This window comes from Mercenaria mercenaria, chromosome 2 (assembly GCF_021730395.1).
Source record: "Mercenaria mercenaria strain notata chromosome 2, MADL_Memer_1, whole genome shotgun sequence".
NCBI classification, from domain to species: Eukaryota; Metazoa; Mollusca; class Bivalvia; order Venerida; family Veneridae; genus Mercenaria; species Mercenaria mercenaria.
The window spans coordinates 64,476,383-64,496,203 of NC_069362.1; the positions used below are offsets into that span (position 1 = coordinate 64,476,383).

The 19,821-nt window shown below is 35.3% G+C and overlaps 1 protein-coding gene across 1 annotated transcript in view; it reads left to right on the forward strand.

Annotated features, from left to right (window-relative positions):
• The window catches only part of LOC123562785 (lysosomal alpha-mannosidase-like), a 42,238-nt gene that overhangs the window by 9,130 nt on the left and 13,287 nt on the right, over positions 1 to 19,821 (forward strand). The window contains exons 7-21 of the mRNA XM_045355379.2: positions 1,777 to 1,834; positions 2,917 to 3,033; positions 3,351 to 3,560; positions 4,096 to 4,159; positions 4,747 to 4,786; positions 5,122 to 5,191; positions 6,298 to 6,417; positions 10,382 to 10,498; positions 12,136 to 12,286; positions 12,450 to 12,544; positions 13,055 to 13,282; positions 15,943 to 16,061; positions 17,006 to 17,110; positions 17,277 to 17,346; positions 17,654 to 17,740. Of these exons, the coding sequence (XP_045211314.1) occupies positions 1,777 to 1,834; positions 2,917 to 3,033; positions 3,351 to 3,560; positions 4,096 to 4,159; positions 4,747 to 4,786; positions 5,122 to 5,191; positions 6,298 to 6,417; positions 10,382 to 10,498; positions 12,136 to 12,286; positions 12,450 to 12,544; positions 13,055 to 13,282; positions 15,943 to 16,061; positions 17,006 to 17,110; positions 17,277 to 17,346; positions 17,654 to 17,740 (1,651 nt within the window). The remainder of the gene's footprint in view (positions 1 to 1,776; positions 1,835 to 2,916; positions 3,034 to 3,350; positions 3,561 to 4,095; positions 4,160 to 4,746; positions 4,787 to 5,121; positions 5,192 to 6,297; positions 6,418 to 10,381; positions 10,499 to 12,135; positions 12,287 to 12,449; positions 12,545 to 13,054; positions 13,283 to 15,942; positions 16,062 to 17,005; positions 17,111 to 17,276; positions 17,347 to 17,653; positions 17,741 to 19,821) is intronic.

Here is a 19,821-nt window from a genome sequence, read left to right on the forward strand (position 1 = left end):
AACAATTTTGTCTTCTATACTAGTAAGCATGCAAAGTAAAATCAAGATCACGATCCAGTAAACTATCAACCTAGCCTATAAAATCTTCTAAATGGCCAACATCTGGAACTGCAATCTACGAAAATAAGAATTTAACCATTAATTTTTAAAACTTGAAATATCAATTCTGGTACGACTTACAATGCTTCAATAACCACAACGATATTTCGTTTACCTCACATCGATGTGATATTTAGCCTCATGTAGGCATCAAGAAATAGCGCTTTCAGATTTCAACAAATGTTTTACTTTAAACATGTTTGAAAAGAAATGTAACATAGCATAAGTGTCTTGATTGATTTACACACACACTGAGTTGGTAATTAGCTGTGCAGAATAATTTGCCATCATTTGCGCTTTAATTGAACTATTCTGCAAGACGTATTACCATTTCCGGACCAGACGTGCATGACGAACTACCATTTGGCGCCATACATCCGCGAAGAAACAGTTCTATCACAGTTGAAATAATTTTTAAAATAAAAGACGTATTAGAATCGAAATAATTTATAGCTAAACCGAGTTTTAATACTATTTATACACTTCGTACGGAATAATTTATTACGCTCGGCGTATAACCACCGGAGTGTATAAATAGTGTTAAAACACTGTTTTGCTATTAAATTATTTCTAAAATTAAAAGTTGACCAGAAAAGGAATTAACGTTACCTAAACGATTATTTAAGCTAACGGTATCGTACACATGACAAACTTTCCAAATATAAGTACCAGCTTCTTTAATTAAACCCAACTTCACCAGACCTAAGCCTGGCACGTTTGTTAAATATTTTGGTGGTAAAAACCGAAATAAAACGGCGTCATTTGTCAAATGTGTTTCAGCAACGCCTTAGACATCGAAGTATTGACTTAAAAACATGTTGATCAAATACATGTTTAAATAAAATTGCCACATTCAAAGTTTATGTTCCTCCCATGTACGTTCCAAAAATCCAGCTTTCAACTGGTGTCTCCCGGAACCTTGCACGACCACCGCCATTACATGGCCTACTGTTTTAACGAGTATTGCCTCGGTAACTACAAGCCTGCTGTTTCTCCTACTTAATGCCTGCGACTGTCACTTGGGAAATCGCTTGGCACCTTGCAATTCTTGCAATCTCTTGAATCCTTCTTGATGACACATGAACCCTGTAATTACATATGATGGTGTTTTAGAGCAGACAAAACCGAAAAGTGTCTGAACATGGCACGATCTGCTTTTCTGTCATCGTGAGTTAGAAACACTGAAGAATACTGACTATTAGATTTCAGGTCAGATTTATTTAACATGATTGTACTCTTGTCTTCTTGAGGTTTGATAACGACACAGCGGATCATTTGCTGAATACTTTTGTTCCATTCTAGCTCACACAACACCCTGCAATTAGGCCATCACTAATTACAGTGTTCACTTTATTAGCAATACTTTCAATGTGTTTTGTAGTTGGCTTCATGCACGAAGAGAACTTACCACATTTTCGTGTCCGCTAATGATTTTGTAATACGTTTCAGTTAGCGAACATACAGTACGTACGAAGCATTGAGATCTGTTACATATTTGGTATTTAATTTTGTATTATTTCATTTTATTTACATTAAATATTTTCTGTGTATATAGAGTATTACTCTTCTATCGCACGAAATAGATAATAGTTTTATTCATGAAATAAAATGTCTATTACTTATATTATTATTATTATTATTATTCCACGCTATAGCAAGCTCTATTTTTTGTCGTAGTTCGAATAATTGGAAGAGAGCAAAAGTGAATGAATTCCTATGGACAATTAAAGAGGAGGTATGCAGTTTTAATTCTATCTAGTTATCAACATTAGCTGGGGAAAAGATCAACTTCTTTACGAGTCATCAATAAGAGATTCAAGTGCATTTACTCAACATGTTGAATTTATTCCTTGTATTAGAAATAAAACGTCGGTTAAAACTAAAAAAAGGTACACAGAATATTGCAACACCTCTACCTCTCCCGAAGCAGTACACAATTAAAAGGAAAACTGCGCATTGTTAAAGTAGAAGTTGCAATATTAAAACCTCACTGAGTTATGTCCCTTATATCATATCTGTTTGAACAAATACAATCGAGGAATCAATTTGATCCATGTAGAATTTCGTTCTATGTGTATGTGCATAATAAGTAAGCGTATTTAGGCGGTAATCGTTCTGTGATACATGAAGCTTGACTGACGCTGATGGAATTCATTTTTCAGATTAGTTTCATTCGGCTAAACAAAGATTCGGTTGTCCGTTCTAGTCGTTACCACTGGTAATAAATTGACCAGCATGGTAAAAGGTTAGGTTATTTTTTTGTTGCAAAATGCTTAACGTAGGTAAAGTTGACGTAATTTATTCAACGTTAACGTAATTTTGTCAAACATGGAACGCAGCCTCTCAGGTATGATTTCGGTAACCCTCACATAATCATCACAAATAACTGTGTTTGATCTTGTCGCGTTACAGCGTTTTGATAAAAAAAGAAACCCCGACTTTTGACAATGATTAAAGTTGATTAAGATTTTAATAGTTAGAAGTTTAGTTTGATAAATAGTCCGCAAATTATAGAATAAAAATGTTTTGAGTTTGTAATTGACTTCAACATGTAATGACATTTAATCATTTGCAAATGCGCGCTGCAAATTTTGTATAACATGAATCGCAACACGAGATCCACTTGCATGTGTGACTACGGCTTTAACAATCACAATTGAAACACCTACGTTTGACCAGATTTAATGAATACCAATAAACGAATATCAACTATGTACAAGCAACCTGCATGAATGAAATATTTACAATAGGTGGATGATGTATTTTAAAGTCCTTTAGTGCATGCAAATTTGTATTCAAGGAAAATATCTCATTTAGGCCAAACATTACGCCACAAACCACGTGATGGTAGAAATGGGGAGTGACTTTCAGTATAGATGGGCTAATAAATGGTATGAAAATCTGGACGAGCTTATCAGGCTGATCAACATGAGAGTTAGTATTTAACTTTTGTATCACATACAGCACTTGTTACAACAACAACAAGTTCAAAACCATCAACCAGATCGCTAATATAATGAAAAGGTTTCTTTGTTCCGGATAATTGTTTTATTTCAAAGATTCTTACGACTGGAATATAACTGATATTGTTCATATGTTTCAATTCAAATTTGAATAATAAACAAAAAGCATTTATAGCGTGATAAGGCTGAAAATATGCCCCTTTAAAATATTTATGAAGCGATACAGTATAAAAATAGAACAAGTTAGAAGACTCACTGAAGTTTATTTTTTATCTCTTTTACTTTTAGCAATCTGAGGACCCGAACTTCAAAATAAACGCCTTGTATTCCACTCCGTCCTGTTACCTGTATCAGTTACACCGCTCAAACAGGACATGGTCAGTTAAAAAGGACGATTTCTTTCCGTATGCTCACAGACCAAATTCTTTTTGGACCGGTTATTTCACAAGTAGACCGCTTCTAAAACGGTTTGTTAGGACAGCAGGTGCCTTATTACAGGTAAGTATTGTATTGGCTTTGTTCTTTTCCAGACTTATGTGAGTGAAACACAATCTGATTTCAACACATTTTATATTCGTATAACAATGGTTGCACATTTATGATAGAATTTATGTAGTTCAGTACCATTTTTGTAAGTATTGTATATAGATATAAAGATAAGATCACTTTCAATGGTATCACTTTTTTCATTACTATGTTATCATTTGAAGTTCTTTAATTGTGGAACTGCTTCAACGAACGAAGGATTTTTTTTTAAATCGGACTAATCCAAGCACGTCAGGGGACATCAATTTCTTTTAACAGAAACTTAAACATTAAACATCTCTTCTATGTATTCAGATATTTAGCATACAATAGCTATAATACAAATGTTTAATATTTGAAGATGCTTAGTAAAAATATGCAGTATTTAAATATAAAAGAATAGATCCAAATTTCCTGAATTTAAAAGTGAAAGTTGTGTTTTACTTTTAAATGTTTAACATCAATATGTTTCAGATTCAAATAACTGAAGATATTTGTATCATTTTAGACGTGTAAACAGCTGAACGCTTTAGCAAAATTAGAAGATACAGAATTTGATATGAATTATTTGAGTAAGTATAAATACTTTAACTAAATATCAATATTTAATCAAACAAAGAAAAAGTTAGTATTATGTAATTGTATTGTTTAAAGAATCATTTAACCGTAAATTTTTTAATAAAGTATCACAAGACTTTCCATCTACAGATTTAAGTTTTGTTATTTTATCCTATGCAGCACTCTTTTATTCGAATATTCGGACTCTTGTCCTTGTTCAAGAAACATTAGTTTAGTACCAAGATGCTTACAGCCACGACTGAACAAGGAAATGAATGAAAAAAGTCCAAAAATTCGTATAAAAAAGATTTTCTACATAGACTATTACATGTATCCCTTGTGAAATTGCTGTTTTATTAATATGCGTATCAGTTTTCATTATATATTTTGTTTCGAGGTATTGTAATCTATTCAAGATATACTGGCATGTGATGTCTATTCATAGTAACAAACGCAAACTACTAAAAGCAAACTCCACACAACATCACACATAATTGAACCACTTTAATCTAATTCCATTGGATTAAATAGAGAGTTGCCTTTCTTCCACTTCAGAAATATAAAGGTTGTAAGTATTTGACAGTGTTTTTTTCTAATTTAGAAGAGGCAATGGCTGTAGTGCAACACCATGATGGCGTTTCGTAAGTAACATAGTGAGACAATGTACAGTTTTTACTTATAGATGCTTAAATCTAGTAATTGTCAGATGCACATTATTATTTATAATCAGGTAGTTAGTAACAATACAAACATGAATAGCTTTTGGGCGTTCTCAACATATTTAGTGGTTGTATATAAGCATTTACAATAGAACTTTAGCTTATAGTAAGATATATTATATATCATATTTAGCTTGAAACTGAATTTGAAAAAGAAATGCTTCTTAGCAGGGTACTACATATCTGAAAACAATGAAACGGCTTTGGTGTTATATCTTAAGAAGGCTTGTAAATGGTAACGTGACTTTTAATTTCAGAGGCACGGAGAAACAGTATGTTGCCGACGACTATACCAGACTACTTAGTAACGGTATACATTATTGCAAGGTAAGATATTAACCATGGACCAAAATACCGTCTTGGACAGCAAAGTTATATATTGTAAATCATTTGCATCTTTTCTATTCAACCTAAATCATTTCAGCCTGTATTATTTCACGTACTAAAGCTGAAGTAGACATTATGTATTTGACAGGCATTTTCTAGTAATAAAAGCAAATGAGCCGTACCATGGGAAAACCAACATAGTGGGTGTGCGACCAGCATGGATCCAGACCAGCCTGCGCATCCGCGCAGTCTGGTCAGGATCCATGCTGTTCGCTAACAGTTTCTCCAATTCCAATAGGCTTTAAAAGCGAACAGCATGGAGCCTGACCAGACTGTGCGGATGCGCAGGCTGGTCTGGATCCATGCTGGTCGCACACCCACTATGTTGGTTTTCCCATGGCGCGGCTCAAATGGTGTTTCATTACATACCATCCCAAACATTTTACTAAACCCACATTAACAGATCAAGTTTGCTGTCACTTCATAGTTCCAACATTTTACAAATATAAAAATGATTAATGTTGTTGACGTCGAATTACTATTTCCTCGTTACGACTGTCCGGCTGGCTTGCGAAATGTCTGTGCTGCTTCCAAGGTGCCCGTCTTGCTTGAAATTATATAAGGGGCACCTAGGGTATTCCAACATGATTTAAGCTGGGTTTGAAAGTAGAATACATTCATAATGTCATTCATAATGCTTTCCGACTCTCGGGATGCACTTAAACAATAAAATCGGACGTAACTGAGACTATCAGCTGTTTAATTTGAAATATTATGTTATCCTTTGATACTTTCATAACATTCCTATACGGTGGCTTATACTGCAGCCCAGTCGTTGTTTGCGTCGTAGACAGAGAAAAGGTTTCGAGTTCACTTCCCAAGTATGGAATAATGAAAATGTACGAACATTATTTGCCTGCAATCCCGGCCAGAAGCGTAGACATGTGTCACTGCTAGTCCAGTAATAGTTACAACGTTATTATTAAATGCTGTATATGAAACAAGTTTGCATCATTTGTTTTTGGTGTGATCTGACAAATTTGACATTTAAGCGTACCTTGCGCATTTTGTTATCGTGAATAATAGATGGAATAATTCTCTTACAGGACATTATTTACTCTGCAATTAACAAATTGCTGGATGTAAATGATACAACTTCTCCTCAGCTACAATACTGTGACCATCTTCCTCTCCAGGCATGCAACATTCCTGAATCCAACAATAAGGTAAATATTCCCTTTTGTCAAGCACTTTATAGCATCTCAGAAATAAGTATCAAACATGTGTGTACTTCCAAAAGGATTGTAAATCATATATGAGCATATTTTGCATGCTGTACAATTGTCATATAGGTATGCTGAACGAAAGGTTGGCATTTAAATTGAATCTTTTGTATGAAGTGTCTGTATTCGGTTCAGCACCCCTTCCCCTACGCTGTAAATAAAGTAATAAGAAATAGCTTTGAATTCTTTATATTCGTGAAACATACAAGGCGCATACAGAACATGTTGTCCCCATGTTCGTGAAACGTAAGCGCATGATGTGCATGTCGTAATCATGTTCGCGAAATGTAAGCACATGATGTGCATGTCGAACCTTTATGCTGAGCCTGTAGTCTCCATGTTCATGAAAAGTAAGAGCATGCGGAGCATTTCGCCACTCTGTTCGTGAAACGTAACCGCATGCAGTTCGTGCCATCTCTGTCTTCTTGAAACGTAAGCACATGCTGTGCATGTCATCGAAGCACATGCTCTTCATGTTATTCCTAAGCTCGAGAAAAATATCGAATACCGGTACATATTCGTGAACTGTAAGCTTTTTTGTTGTTCCTATCAACCGTATGGTCGCAAAATGAAAAGACATAGTCATGCCGTCACCATTCATTATTCAAGCAGCCTAAGCAAATGCAATTCATGTTATCTAAATGTCCGTGAAACGTAAGCTTCTTAAAATTACGTACATGCTGTTCATATCGTCCTAATGGTGGTGAAACGCAAGTGCATGTAATTCGTGCAATCCTCATGTTCTTGAAACGTAAGCATATACTTTGCACGTCATCGAAGAACATGCTGTTCATGTTAGTGAGACGTAAGCACATGCAATGCATGTTCCATGCTCTTTAAATGTAAGCTCATGATGTGCATATCGTCCTCATGTTCATGAAGCGGTAGCATATGCAGTGCATGTTATCCCATTGTTCTGCTGTTCACGTTAGCACATGCAGCGCGTTAGCATATGCAGTGCATGTTATCCCATTGTTCTGCTGTTCACGTTAGCATATGCAGCGCATGTTATCCCATTGTTCTGCTGTTCACGTTAGCACATGCAGCGCATGTTATCCCATTGTTCTGCTGTTCACGTTAGCACATGCAGCGCATGTTATCCCATTGTTCTGCTGTTCACGTTAGCACATGCAGTGCATGTTATCCCGTTGTTCTGCTGTTCACGTTAGTACATGCAGCGCATGTTATCCCATTGTTCTGCTGTTCACGTTAGCACATGCAGCGCATGTTATCCCATTGTTCTGCTGTTCACGTTAGCACATGCAGCGCATGTTATCTCCATGTTCGTGAGACATAAACACATGCTTTTTGTGTCGTCACAATTTTTAACGAAACAAAAGCACATGCAGTGCATCACATCGCATTGTTCTTGAAACGTACGCACATGCAGTTCGTGTTGTCCCCATGTTCTTGAAAGATATGAGCATGTTGTGCATGTCATCAAAGAATATGCGATGAATGTTATTCCTATGTTCATTCATAAAACTTAAGCATATGCTATGCATGTCGTTCCTATGTTCGTGAAACGAAAGCGCATACGGAGCATTTCGTCCCTATTTTCATGCTATGCATGTTATCAAAAAGATGCTGTTCATATTATCCCCATTTTTTATGAAGCCTAAGAGATCCAAATATTCCTGAAACGTAAGCTTATGGTGTTCATATGTTGTGCATGTTATCCCCTTGTTCTTAAACCGTAGGCATATGTTGTGCATGTTATCCCATTATTCGTGAACCATAAGCATATGTTGTGCATGTTATCCCCTTGTTCGTGAATCGTAGGCATATGTTGTGCATGTTATCCCATTAATCGTGAACCATAAGCATATGTTGCGCATGTTATCCCCTTGTTCGTGAACCGTAGGCATATGTTGTGCATGTTATCCCCTTATTCGTGGACCATAAGCATATGTTGTGCATGTTAGCCCATTATTCGTGATCGATAAGCATATGTTGTGCATGTTTTTTTTCATTATTCGTGACCCATAAGCGTATGTTGTGCATGTTATCCTCTTGTTCTTGAACCGTAGGCATATGTTGTGCATGTTATCCCATTATTCGTGATTGATAAGCATATGTTGTGCATGTTATCCCCTTGTTCTTGAATCGTAGGCATATGTTGTGCATGTTATCCCCTTGTTCGTGAACCGTAGGCATATGTTGTGCATGTTATCTCATTATTCGTGAACCATTTGCATATGTTGTGCATGGTATCCCCTTGTTCGTGAACCGTAGGCATATGTTGTGCATGTTGTCCCCTTATTTGTGAACCATAAGCATATGTTATGTATGTTATCCCTTTGTTCGTGAACCGTAGGCATATGTTGTGCGTGTTATCCCATTATTCGTGAACCATAAGCGTATGTTGTGCATGTTATCCCCTTGTTCGTGAACCGTAGGCATATTTTGTGCATGTTATCCCATTATTCGTGAACCATAAGCATATGTTGTGCATGTTATCCCCTTGTTCGTGAACCGTAGGCAGATGTAGTGCAAGTTGTCCATTGTACATGAAACGTAATCACATGCTGTTCATATCATATTCATTGTTCGTAACTGAAATAGAAGTGCATGCAGTTTATGTTATCCCCAAATGCCTGAACCATAATTATATAAAAAGCATGTATTCCCCCTATGTGTTCTAATATTAAAATAACATAACCTATTTATTTGTGTCTGTATAATGTAAACATTGAATGAGGAGTTGATTTTTTTAAAAACAAAAAATAGATAAATGAATAGAATAAGCTCTTCTGAAACTATTCCGCGGGCGTTTGACCTCTTCGTTGCGTTAGAAGTTTAAAACATAGTTCTGCTATATATCATTTCTTATACAAAGATGTAAAAACAGACTTCTGAACGTCATGTTTAATTGATAAGGTTCATGAATATGTAAGTTAACGCAGATCGTGTGGTAAGTCATAGTTTGGTAATGAGGCAGTGATACTATTTTCTATACACTGTATTATTCCGCGTGTGTGGTTGTGTAATTTGAGACAGATAATATCTTGAGACAGAAACATCACGATGCGAAGCGTGTATCTAATCTATCGTTGAAATATAAGGAGCCCTGCAAAAAAATGAGGGTCGTCCTGAAAAAACTTGTGTTGTGATAATGAAATCGTTGTTGGTTCATTCGTTTGTTTGTTTGTTCTTCATAACGAGTTTCATATTGAACCATAATTGTTCAAGGTACAACGCTTCATATGCAAACCTTTGCAAAACAATTTCTGCTGAATGTTTCGACGGGTAACGGTCATTCAAATACTTCTACTTTCAGTACTGGGGAGATTGAAAGGTGAATCAAATATGCAAAACCAAACATTTAACAGGTCAAATCATTACTTAATTCTTGATAACACTCATCCGGAATTTGATTTATCAATTACACGTAAATGTCCTTGTACTATGTTCAGGTACCCTTCGTTGACAAAAATAAAATAAAATAAGATAGAATATATAGAGGTTATTTGTTTGTTTTGAGTGAATATGGAATGTATCTCACACAACATAAAGTTCCATTTCATTTTATTTTTTGCTGCATAACGTTATGAAATTTTCATTAAGTAAAAGAATTTGAATCGAGAAATATACTATAAAGAACAAAGTGCGACTACAATTTTCATCCTGTTTTAAGCAAATGATTTAAAATTTAGGCTATACACAATACACGAGGGGGCGGAGCTGTATCTCTCACAGTGTAAAAATATAGATTTCATATTTTCACAGTGTGAGTGACGAGATATAAAAATAAATAACTGTAGAATACAGTATTTCATTAGTTAGCATGAAATAAAAAGCTATATATAAGATATATAGCTCAACCCAAACAAAGCATTTTAATAAAGATAACTATACAAAAGAATGTTTATTCTTTGTCTTTTTTCTATCAAGTGCAAGATTCTAGTTTTCAGTAGTATTGTACAATCCATTGGCGAGAAGACATAACTATTTTGTTCGGTTACCTGTCTTGGATTCTGAATATGAAGTATTTAACCATGATGGAATGGAAATTGAACATCAGGTAAGCTAGTACTGTACTGACGTGAAAACACGTTCAGAAAATTAAGGGTACACTTCATCAGCTTAATAAAGAAAAACAATTCTTACAGATTATCTGAGATTGGTGTATTTAAATGTTTAAGATACCAACCTTGGTTTATATAGAAAGTCTAACATTGACTATTTTAATGAATAGCTAAAAAACGTTTTATTCAAGACAGTTTTACAAAACTATTTAGGAAATAATATACACCAAACACTTATTTGATGTTGAATAAAACCTAACGAATCGAAGTGATATATCTTTAACAATGATAATATTTGAGAACGTATAAGAATCGAAAATATTATATCTCAAATAGTGATTTGCTCTTGAATAAAATCATTGTTTGTCGTTCATATTTGTATTTATATGTCACTCAGGCTGCACCCTCATGATATAATTTCTTCCAATCTGAACTTCAAACAATGATTTTTGTATACAAATGGAATATATTATTTCTGAAATAACACTCAGTTTCAGTCTTCTTCGTTTTAAAGGAAAATTTATTAAACTTCGATGTAATTAAGCTTTGACATTGACGTCGTTTAATTAAGAAATAATTTATAGCAAAAGGGTGTTTTAACACTATTTATGCACGATGGGCGGTTATACGTCGGATGTAATAATTAACTGTACGACGTATTACTGCTCGAGTGTATAAATAGTGTTAAAACACGGATTTGCTATGAATTATTTCGATTCTAATATGCCCTGAATCTAAAACAGTAGATAAAATATAGAAGCGCTCTTTCTAGGTCGCAACAAAAACTTTGACGTCACTGCACGTTAACGTGACGTCATTCTAGCGTAAGCGTGTTTTAACATAGAATGTATATTCTGATATGCTTGTTTCAGATTAAGGGCATATTAGAATCGAAAACATGTACATCAAAATCGTGTTTTACCTAAATTAACAAACTCAAAATCGGTTATACGTCGCCATAATAATTCATTCGGGCTACGCCCTCGTGAAATTATTCCGTGGGCATGTAGATTTCTAACCTCTTTCCGTACATTTAATAATAACATTAAAATACGGTTTTTCTATACATTATTTCTTATGGAGACGTTGGTTGAATTTATTAAGTCTGTAACCTATAATAGGTAAAGAAAGAAGAAATGCCGATGATACAGCAGGAAAAGCTAACATTTGTTAAAAAGGGATATTACATTTGTGTCTTCCACATAGAGTTTACTAAACTCGTTGAATAAAATTGATACAATGCTTTATTCAACGAGTTTAGTTGGCTCTGCCAAGTTGATATAATGCTTGGCAGAGCCTCGCATTTTGTTATTTTATCCTTTTAAGTCTTTTGTTAAATCCGGTGTGATAAAACACTCATGTAGGCCTAATATCATTTTGTAAGCATATATTTTGAAATAGGCCTATGTTATACAAGCAAAACTCAACATTGATCTTGACCTTTCCTTTCTAAGAGGAAAATGGTACAGACTAAGGGCAGACTTTAGTTAATAGAATAGTTGAGCGCTAATTAATCACACCACATTATTTGCAAACACAGTAGGCCCTATCTATTTTCATACCATTTCTCAGTGTTTTAGTGTACTTGTAATAGCAGAAATAGCCCGGTGCCTGCATTGCTGTATTTATACAGATGCTTCCAATCACAAAAGAGACGAAAGGTATACCTGAACGACCGGAATCTACAGCGGGGAATGATTTGGTGTTTCAAGCAGATTTGCCTCCCCTTGGTATCACAACATTCTTTATTCAGAAGAAAGAGGAAAACGACATAGACATCTACGGTAAGAGCACGAAGCCTATGTTAATTTACAATATATAAACGTCAATAATTATTTTTGATTAATGTATATGTAATAATTATATATATTGTGTATCGTAATTGTTCTTTGCTTTGTATAATTAAAGGCTAGTATCAGTAATCATTCTAAAAGTATATATCTCTAGACATAGATATGCTTGAAGAAGAGGTGATAGAACTGGCAGAGGAATCCTTCGGTCCAGAGGCCTATGAAGATGCCCTAGAAATAATCGAAAATCAGGTAAGTTTCACTACGTTTTGTTGGGATATTAGTCAAGTACCTATTCGAACAAAACATATTGGTCCAAATATATCTCGTTTAGCACTGGAAAATGTTAAATAATATTTTCATTCTATATTATATTTTCTTAGCAAAAACTGCGAGATGCCGATTGTCAAATCAATGCATCTTCCAGTATGAATATATAGTATCCCATATGGAAATGTATTTGACGATCAAGTGGTACAAATGCGAATCGCTGCCTGGAATAGAAAAATTGGTATTGAATAAATACTCTTTTGCATTTTAATTTCTTCAGCTTCTTGTTTCGATTCTGAACTAAATATATGGGGCATTTAGTTTACAAAGTGTTTAGCCTAGCCCCTTTTTAAAAATACCATTTCGTCAGTTTAACAAGAGTAGAAAACACAAGAAAATTGTTGATGTACGCTCTTTTTATCCTCAAATGAAACTATTATTTCAAACATACTAGCAGTTTTTCGTAGCACAATCCTCTATATTTTTTGTCAGTTCTATACAGTTACTGTGGACCGAAAGACAGGACTGATATCTCGAATCTGGAACAAACAAGAAGATGTGGCTATACAACTGAAACAGAATTTCTTTTATTACGTCAGTCATTCCGGCTATAATTATGACGGTGACTCCCAGGCCTCGGGAGCTTATATCTTCAGGCCAACGTCAAATAGGCCGGAAGACATCAACCAGGGCAGCTCTGTTAACATCATTTCATACAAGGTAAATTGTAGTACTTTTTTGCACTTAATACGATTTACGATGTATTTTGTAAATCTAGACACGTTCATTTCGTTGGTAAATTACATTACCCTCACCCTCAGTAAAATGATATATTGTCTCTAATCTAATCCTTTGTAGTGAATCATTTTGTCACAAGAGATGCTGACGACAGTTGGTGTCAGAAAGCGTTTAGTGTTCGCACTAATTTCCAGAATGTAAAAGAAATATTAAATGTATTATCTATCAAGTATAGTTCTCAATGACTGTCGCGTGTCACCAACATCAGCGAGATTTTGCGATATATATCTGTTTAACTTTTAAATGACCTTTCCACGCGACTCTTAGATAGGGATGATCAAAAAGCTATGCGAAGGCATTTTTATCAATCTATTCATCTTAACATAATATTGTTGCTAATACAAAAGTTTATATTCATATCTAAATCGACCACTTAGCCTCTAATATCTACTTAAAAATAAGAAATAAAACCTGTAAAATGAGACTTATGAAGCAAAGAATGCATCCAACAAGAATAATAGCAGACTCAGTTTGAATGAGTCGGTTCATGAGAGGTAATGAAATGTGCAACACCTCTCACGCCCCCTAGCACCGGCTTAAGCGGAACTCTTTTACACATATGTTGAATGGACTCCAGGATACCAAAGGACCAGAAAATATAACAACACTGAATCCAGGTAAGGGTTGACTTTTTACAGCCGCCACACGGCACTAAAAATTGCTGTTGTGATAGCTAATAAAATATGTAAAAAGATCCGTTGAAAGCAAAGAAACCAAGAAGAATAAGAGCAGGCTCGGTTTGAGTCGGTTCATGAGAGGTAATGAAATGTGCATCACCTCTCACGCCCCCTTGAAAATAAGAAACACACTTTCAGGTGTGATGTACACGAGAAAGAATGCTAGAATGGATATATCATCATTATTGTCAGTTATTGATTGCCATGACTGACTACAAAATAAACAAAATATACATACTTTACAGGTGTTAAATATTTCCTGTCAGAAAGTGCTTGTCCGATTTTGAAATGATATTTGCGTGACTCTCTACTAGATTATTTCAATTCGTAAAAATGCCATGGCGGTCAGAGGGGATGGTCAGTATTTCATATATTTATGTACATAGTACATGTAAATACTTAAAAAAATATATCTGTCAAAACCTGCTTTTCAGATTTTCTAACTCATTCTATAGAAATGATGCTTGCATGGCTGTCAACCAAGACTGTTAATATTTTTCCAATAAGTCAAAACAAATGGCCACTAGGAGGGCGTGGACACTTCCCTACTAGTATATCAAGGGTTCAACGCAATAAGGGCGTATCTATATATAATAATTATCTGTAGATACGCCCTTATTGCGTTGAACCCTCGATATGCATGCAGGGAAACTTTAAAACCTTTCGTCGGAAACTGTTGGTCCGATATAGAATAACTTTCCTCGTATGACTTTCTGATAAAAATGTTACGTCAAAAAACATGGCCGTCTAATATAAGGGCGTGATCAATTTTTCTGTAGAGAAAACTTATATAAAATTTTGTCAGAAACTGCTGGTCCGATTTTCACAAATAATTCTCAAGTGACCCACTACCAAGAATGTTCAAATTGTTCTGCTTTGTCAAAAACATGACCGCCAAGAGGGTTGTCAGTTTTCCGCTTATGTATATAGTGGAAACTGAAAAATCTTTTGTTAGAAAATTTCAAAAAGTGGAAAACTACAGGTCGCCCAACTCGACATTTACGAAAATGTTGCTGGCTCGGTTTAATTAAGCCTGTTCATGGACGGTATCGGGGATGCAAGCTACCGTCCACACCCTCTAGCCCCGAGTTGAGCAGAACTCAACATCTACACATGTTATAAGTACTAGAATATAATTTAAAACATCTGCAGATGTATTCATACGGCGGTGCACATGGAACCTTCAATGATGCACAGGATGCAATTCCATGAAAAACGTCGAATGATCTTCAGATAAAATTGCCCTAAACGAGAAAACAATGGGCCGAATTTAATTAACTGGAATGAAGAAAGGGGATCTGTGGTTATGGGGCCTGCATGTCACAGAAACTGCCAAAAGACGAAATTACTGGCCACTAAAAGAATTTTATATAAACCATTTATCAAGATTGTCCTTTTTGAAATATGTTAAAAAAACTGACACCAGAGCTAAAAAGACTTCGTACAAAAAGAGTTTTCAAATTATATCAGTTCATTAAAACGACATGGTGGCCAGAGCTAATAATAGGAAAACTTTAACAACCAATTTTCATGAACCACTTGATGTCTGTTTACCAAAGTTGGTCATTCTACTCGCAAATTTATTTAAATGGTTAATAATTGTACAAAACTTGTGCTTTCTGTATCTATCCGTTGAATTTGTTATCCTCTACTGCGCTAATGTGCGGCTAGAGCAATCCTTTAAACCTCGTTTTCAAATGGACTGCTCGTTGGATTTATATTAAGCATATAATTTATGAAAACATTTCCGAATTCTGTAGTCCATGAAGCTCAGATGCAGGATACAGAGGTATCGTGGCCCTCTTGTTTACAAAATGTGACCATTATTCGTTTGTATTCGGGTCAGTATCCTTTATCCATATTCAAGAGATATATGTTTTTAAAAAGCTTAGCTTCCACTTGCAGGGAGGTCTTGTTCAGGAAATCCGTCAAGTGTTCTGTTCCTGGGTATCGCAGGTTATTCGTCTGTATGACAACCAGAGTCACATAGAACTTGAGTGGACAGTAGGACCAATACCTTCAGGGTAAGTCATGTAACGCTTGAGATGACTTAGTGGCAATTACATCCAGGGAAGCCATTTTCGGCTCTTGATTGTGGAGCCAATTCCTTCAGTGTTAGCCAAGTACAGCTCTTATGGAATGTGTTGCCAATACATTTAGGGAAGCCATATTGAGACTGACTGGACTGTTTGGACAGTATCTTCAGGATAAGTCATGTAGAGCTTGCCTGGACTGTTGGACCAATCCCTTCAAGCTAAATCATGTAGCGCTTGAGAGGACTATGGGGCCAATACCTTCAAGATAAATCATGTAGCGCTTGAGAGGACTATAGGGCCAATACCTCCAGGATTAGTAGTGTAGAGCTTAAGAAGATTGTTTGCCCAATACTTTCACGAAAGTCTTATGGAGCTTGACTGGACTATCGGACCAATACATTAAAGATTATAAGACTTATAGCATAAGGTTGGACAGCAGGGCTAACATTTTTATGGTAGGTCATCAAGAATTCGGTTGGACAATGGAGCTAGTATCTTTAGGCTAATTCAAGACAGTTGGGGTTTGGAGTATTTTTAGGGTAGAACAGGTAAAACAGTTCTGGTTTGTCTTGCATAACTTTATGGGACATAGGATAAGTTGTGTAGAGCTGTATTTGACTGTGGGGATTATATATATTGATTAAGTCATGCAGAGCTTGATAATACAGTAGACAGTCGGGCTAAACCATATAGACCTAGATTGGATAGTTGGGCTAATATCTTTACGGTAAGTCAGAGAGAGCTTGATTGGACAATATGGATTTATCTTTATGGCAAATAACATAGAACTTGACTGGGTAGGGGTAGGCGATGGGGGCCTATACCTTAAGAGATTATACAAATTAATTTGACTCCTCGTATCTATTTGGTTGCATGAGTCTGATTTTAAATCTAATGCTGCTAAGTTACATATTTTGCATTGTATTTCTCAGTGATGGTAGCGAGGGCAGAGAAGTAGTTTCAAAGTATATGACAGACCTAGAAACGGAAGGAATACTGTATACAGACCTTAATGGTAGAGAAACTTTGAAAAGAAAGTAAGAGTTATATTTTATCTTTGTAATTTGAAATTTCCATAACCTGTTGTACAATCCAAACATTATAATGGCAAGTCAGTCAGTGTAACAATCAATTGTTTATTTTCAATCGTCTAAAAAAACACAAATAGCAAAATTAATTCACTTATTTGTGTTCATATTTCAGGCGGGATGTTACAAAAAGTGAGCCAGTGGCTGGAAATTTCTATCCAATATCATCCCGTGCAGCTATTAAGGTAGTTCTTAACCACTTTTTCAACATTTCAAATCTTAATGTTGAACTTTAAACAAGGAATCACCCTTGCTATATTTCTGTTTGTATCTCTTCAAGGTCTGTAATGTGTACCATCTATACATTATTGAGACATGGCAAGGTTTTGTATTCTTGATTTAGTAAGAACACATAGTATGTAATACAGTTTTTACAACTGTATTGATATGGTAAATGTATTCAGTCACCCCACAAATGCAGATAACATTGGCGATTAAATTTCCAGAGTGAGCACTTATCTGGTCATTTATCCTCTCTCTTGTATTTGACAGGATGAGAGACGTGATGCACAGCTTACGGTACTGGTGGATCGGTCAGAGGGAGCTGCAAGTATACATGATGGTAACCTAGAAATAATGGTAATTATAATTACTGTTCATGATAGTAAGCTAGAAATAATGGTAATTAAAATTACTGTACAGGAGAGTAACCTAGAGATAATGGTAATTATGTATTACTGTACAGGATAGTAACCTAGAAATAATGGTTTAATAATAATAATGCCATTGTTATATGGCATGGTAACCTAGAAATGATTGTCATTGTAATTATATCTAGAAATTATGAACTGTAATTGTAGTTACTGCAAAAGGTGGGACCTAGATATAACGGTAATTATTGTACAAGATTACATGGAAATTGCACTTACTGCAGAAGCCAAAAGAGTTATGCAAATAGCAAGACTCAGCCTAACCGAGTTTTTGCTTGGTCTCATTCTATGTAAGGATCTTCTTATAGACTGTATTATCCATACAAACTCAAGTGGAATTTATTTAAGTAGGTTGTATTAGGTCTTTTCCCCGTAAACAAATTTTGAATCGACATGATAAAAACTCAATAAGTTAATATTGAACTTTGGAAGCTTCCCTTTGAATTTCTAGTTGGATGTAAAGTTGAGTTAAGTTCAATTCAAAGTTGCTGGGTTTCTCCATTATTCTCCATTCACATAAAGAACAGTCTATTTGCATTAGTATGACATTTTTCAAGTCCAAGAGGTTACAGATGGAGCAAGTTTAGCTCACAGAGTAACCTTCCTCACAGAACAGAACTCTACTTACTCTGCTCTGAGGCAGGGTCGACTGGTTCTCGGCTTTTAATTGTCATGCAGAGTGAGCAAGGCAAAAGCAGATTATCTTATTGAAAGGGTGAAGACTGTGATTGGTCCGTTACGTTAAAAGTAGGAGTAAGTATATAAACGTGACAGCCTACCCTACCATAGAATGTTTAACTGAACTCGATGTTAGTATTCTGTATTATGTCCCCGACAAGAAACTAGTGATCACAGTTACAATAGCCTGGTTATAAAATATAGAAAAAATGTACAATGACTCCGTTTAGACAAATGTCACCGTATACCGTGCTGAGGGTTTTTAGTTCTGTGATGGTCTGTATAATGATATGACGCGGTAATAAGCAAATATACACTTTCATATTTTACATATATCAGATATAATGGTCGATACTTAATGTAATATTCAAAATCAAAGTGTAAACAAACATGTATGGCGGTCAAAGCTCAGTGGTCAACTTCAACAGTGGTATAAATACATGAAAATGCAACAATATAGCAAATATTCATTTGCATATAAAACTTAGAAAAATGATCAAATAATTGTTTCGGTTTCAATGCATTCCGTAATTTACCAATATACATAATAACAGAGGACAGGTAAAGAGTAAAAACAGACTGTTATGTAGTATAGTAAGAAACAGGGTAATGCTCTCTATTGTTGGAGGTGAGGAAGTAGATATATTTTTAATGGCGGCGCCCATAGAAACTTCGCTTATAGTTTCTTTTATTTATCTTTTTGATGGTTAAACATGTCAAAGGACACATCCAGACACACTCCTCAGTGGTCCATGTGTGTCAGCTATCTTTTGAATAGCAATTATGAACAGAATTCAAATAAAACACACAAAAATGCTGTAATTCAGTCGCGTTAACATTTTCTAACCTTCCCCACCATTTTGAAATAAAAGCGGGCTCACTCACTATAGTTTAACTTAAGAGTTTAAAAAAATCGTCATATCCATTAACCATAGGCAAATGCAACGATAGCTTAAAGTATAGCGACAATAGTAAATGGTCATATGACTAAACTAATATTAGGCAATGTGCTACGTCTTGCATCTGAATGTTGCATTAGTACTACTGTTACTTTATCTGCTTCATTTCTACATATAATTATACGCCCGTGTTAAAAATGTAATGTATTATGTGACGGCACGTGCGTGCGTGCGTCTGTCATAATTCGTGCACGGAGCATAACTTCATAACCAATAAAGGTATTGACTTTACATATGACATGAACATAAACCTGGTCTATAGGTTTAAGGTTAAGGTCATAATTTGAGTTCAAATGTCAAATTTGTTCGTAATATTGAGTGTAAAAATCGGTAGTCAGTGGTTAAAATCAAATCTACCCATCATATCCCGTGT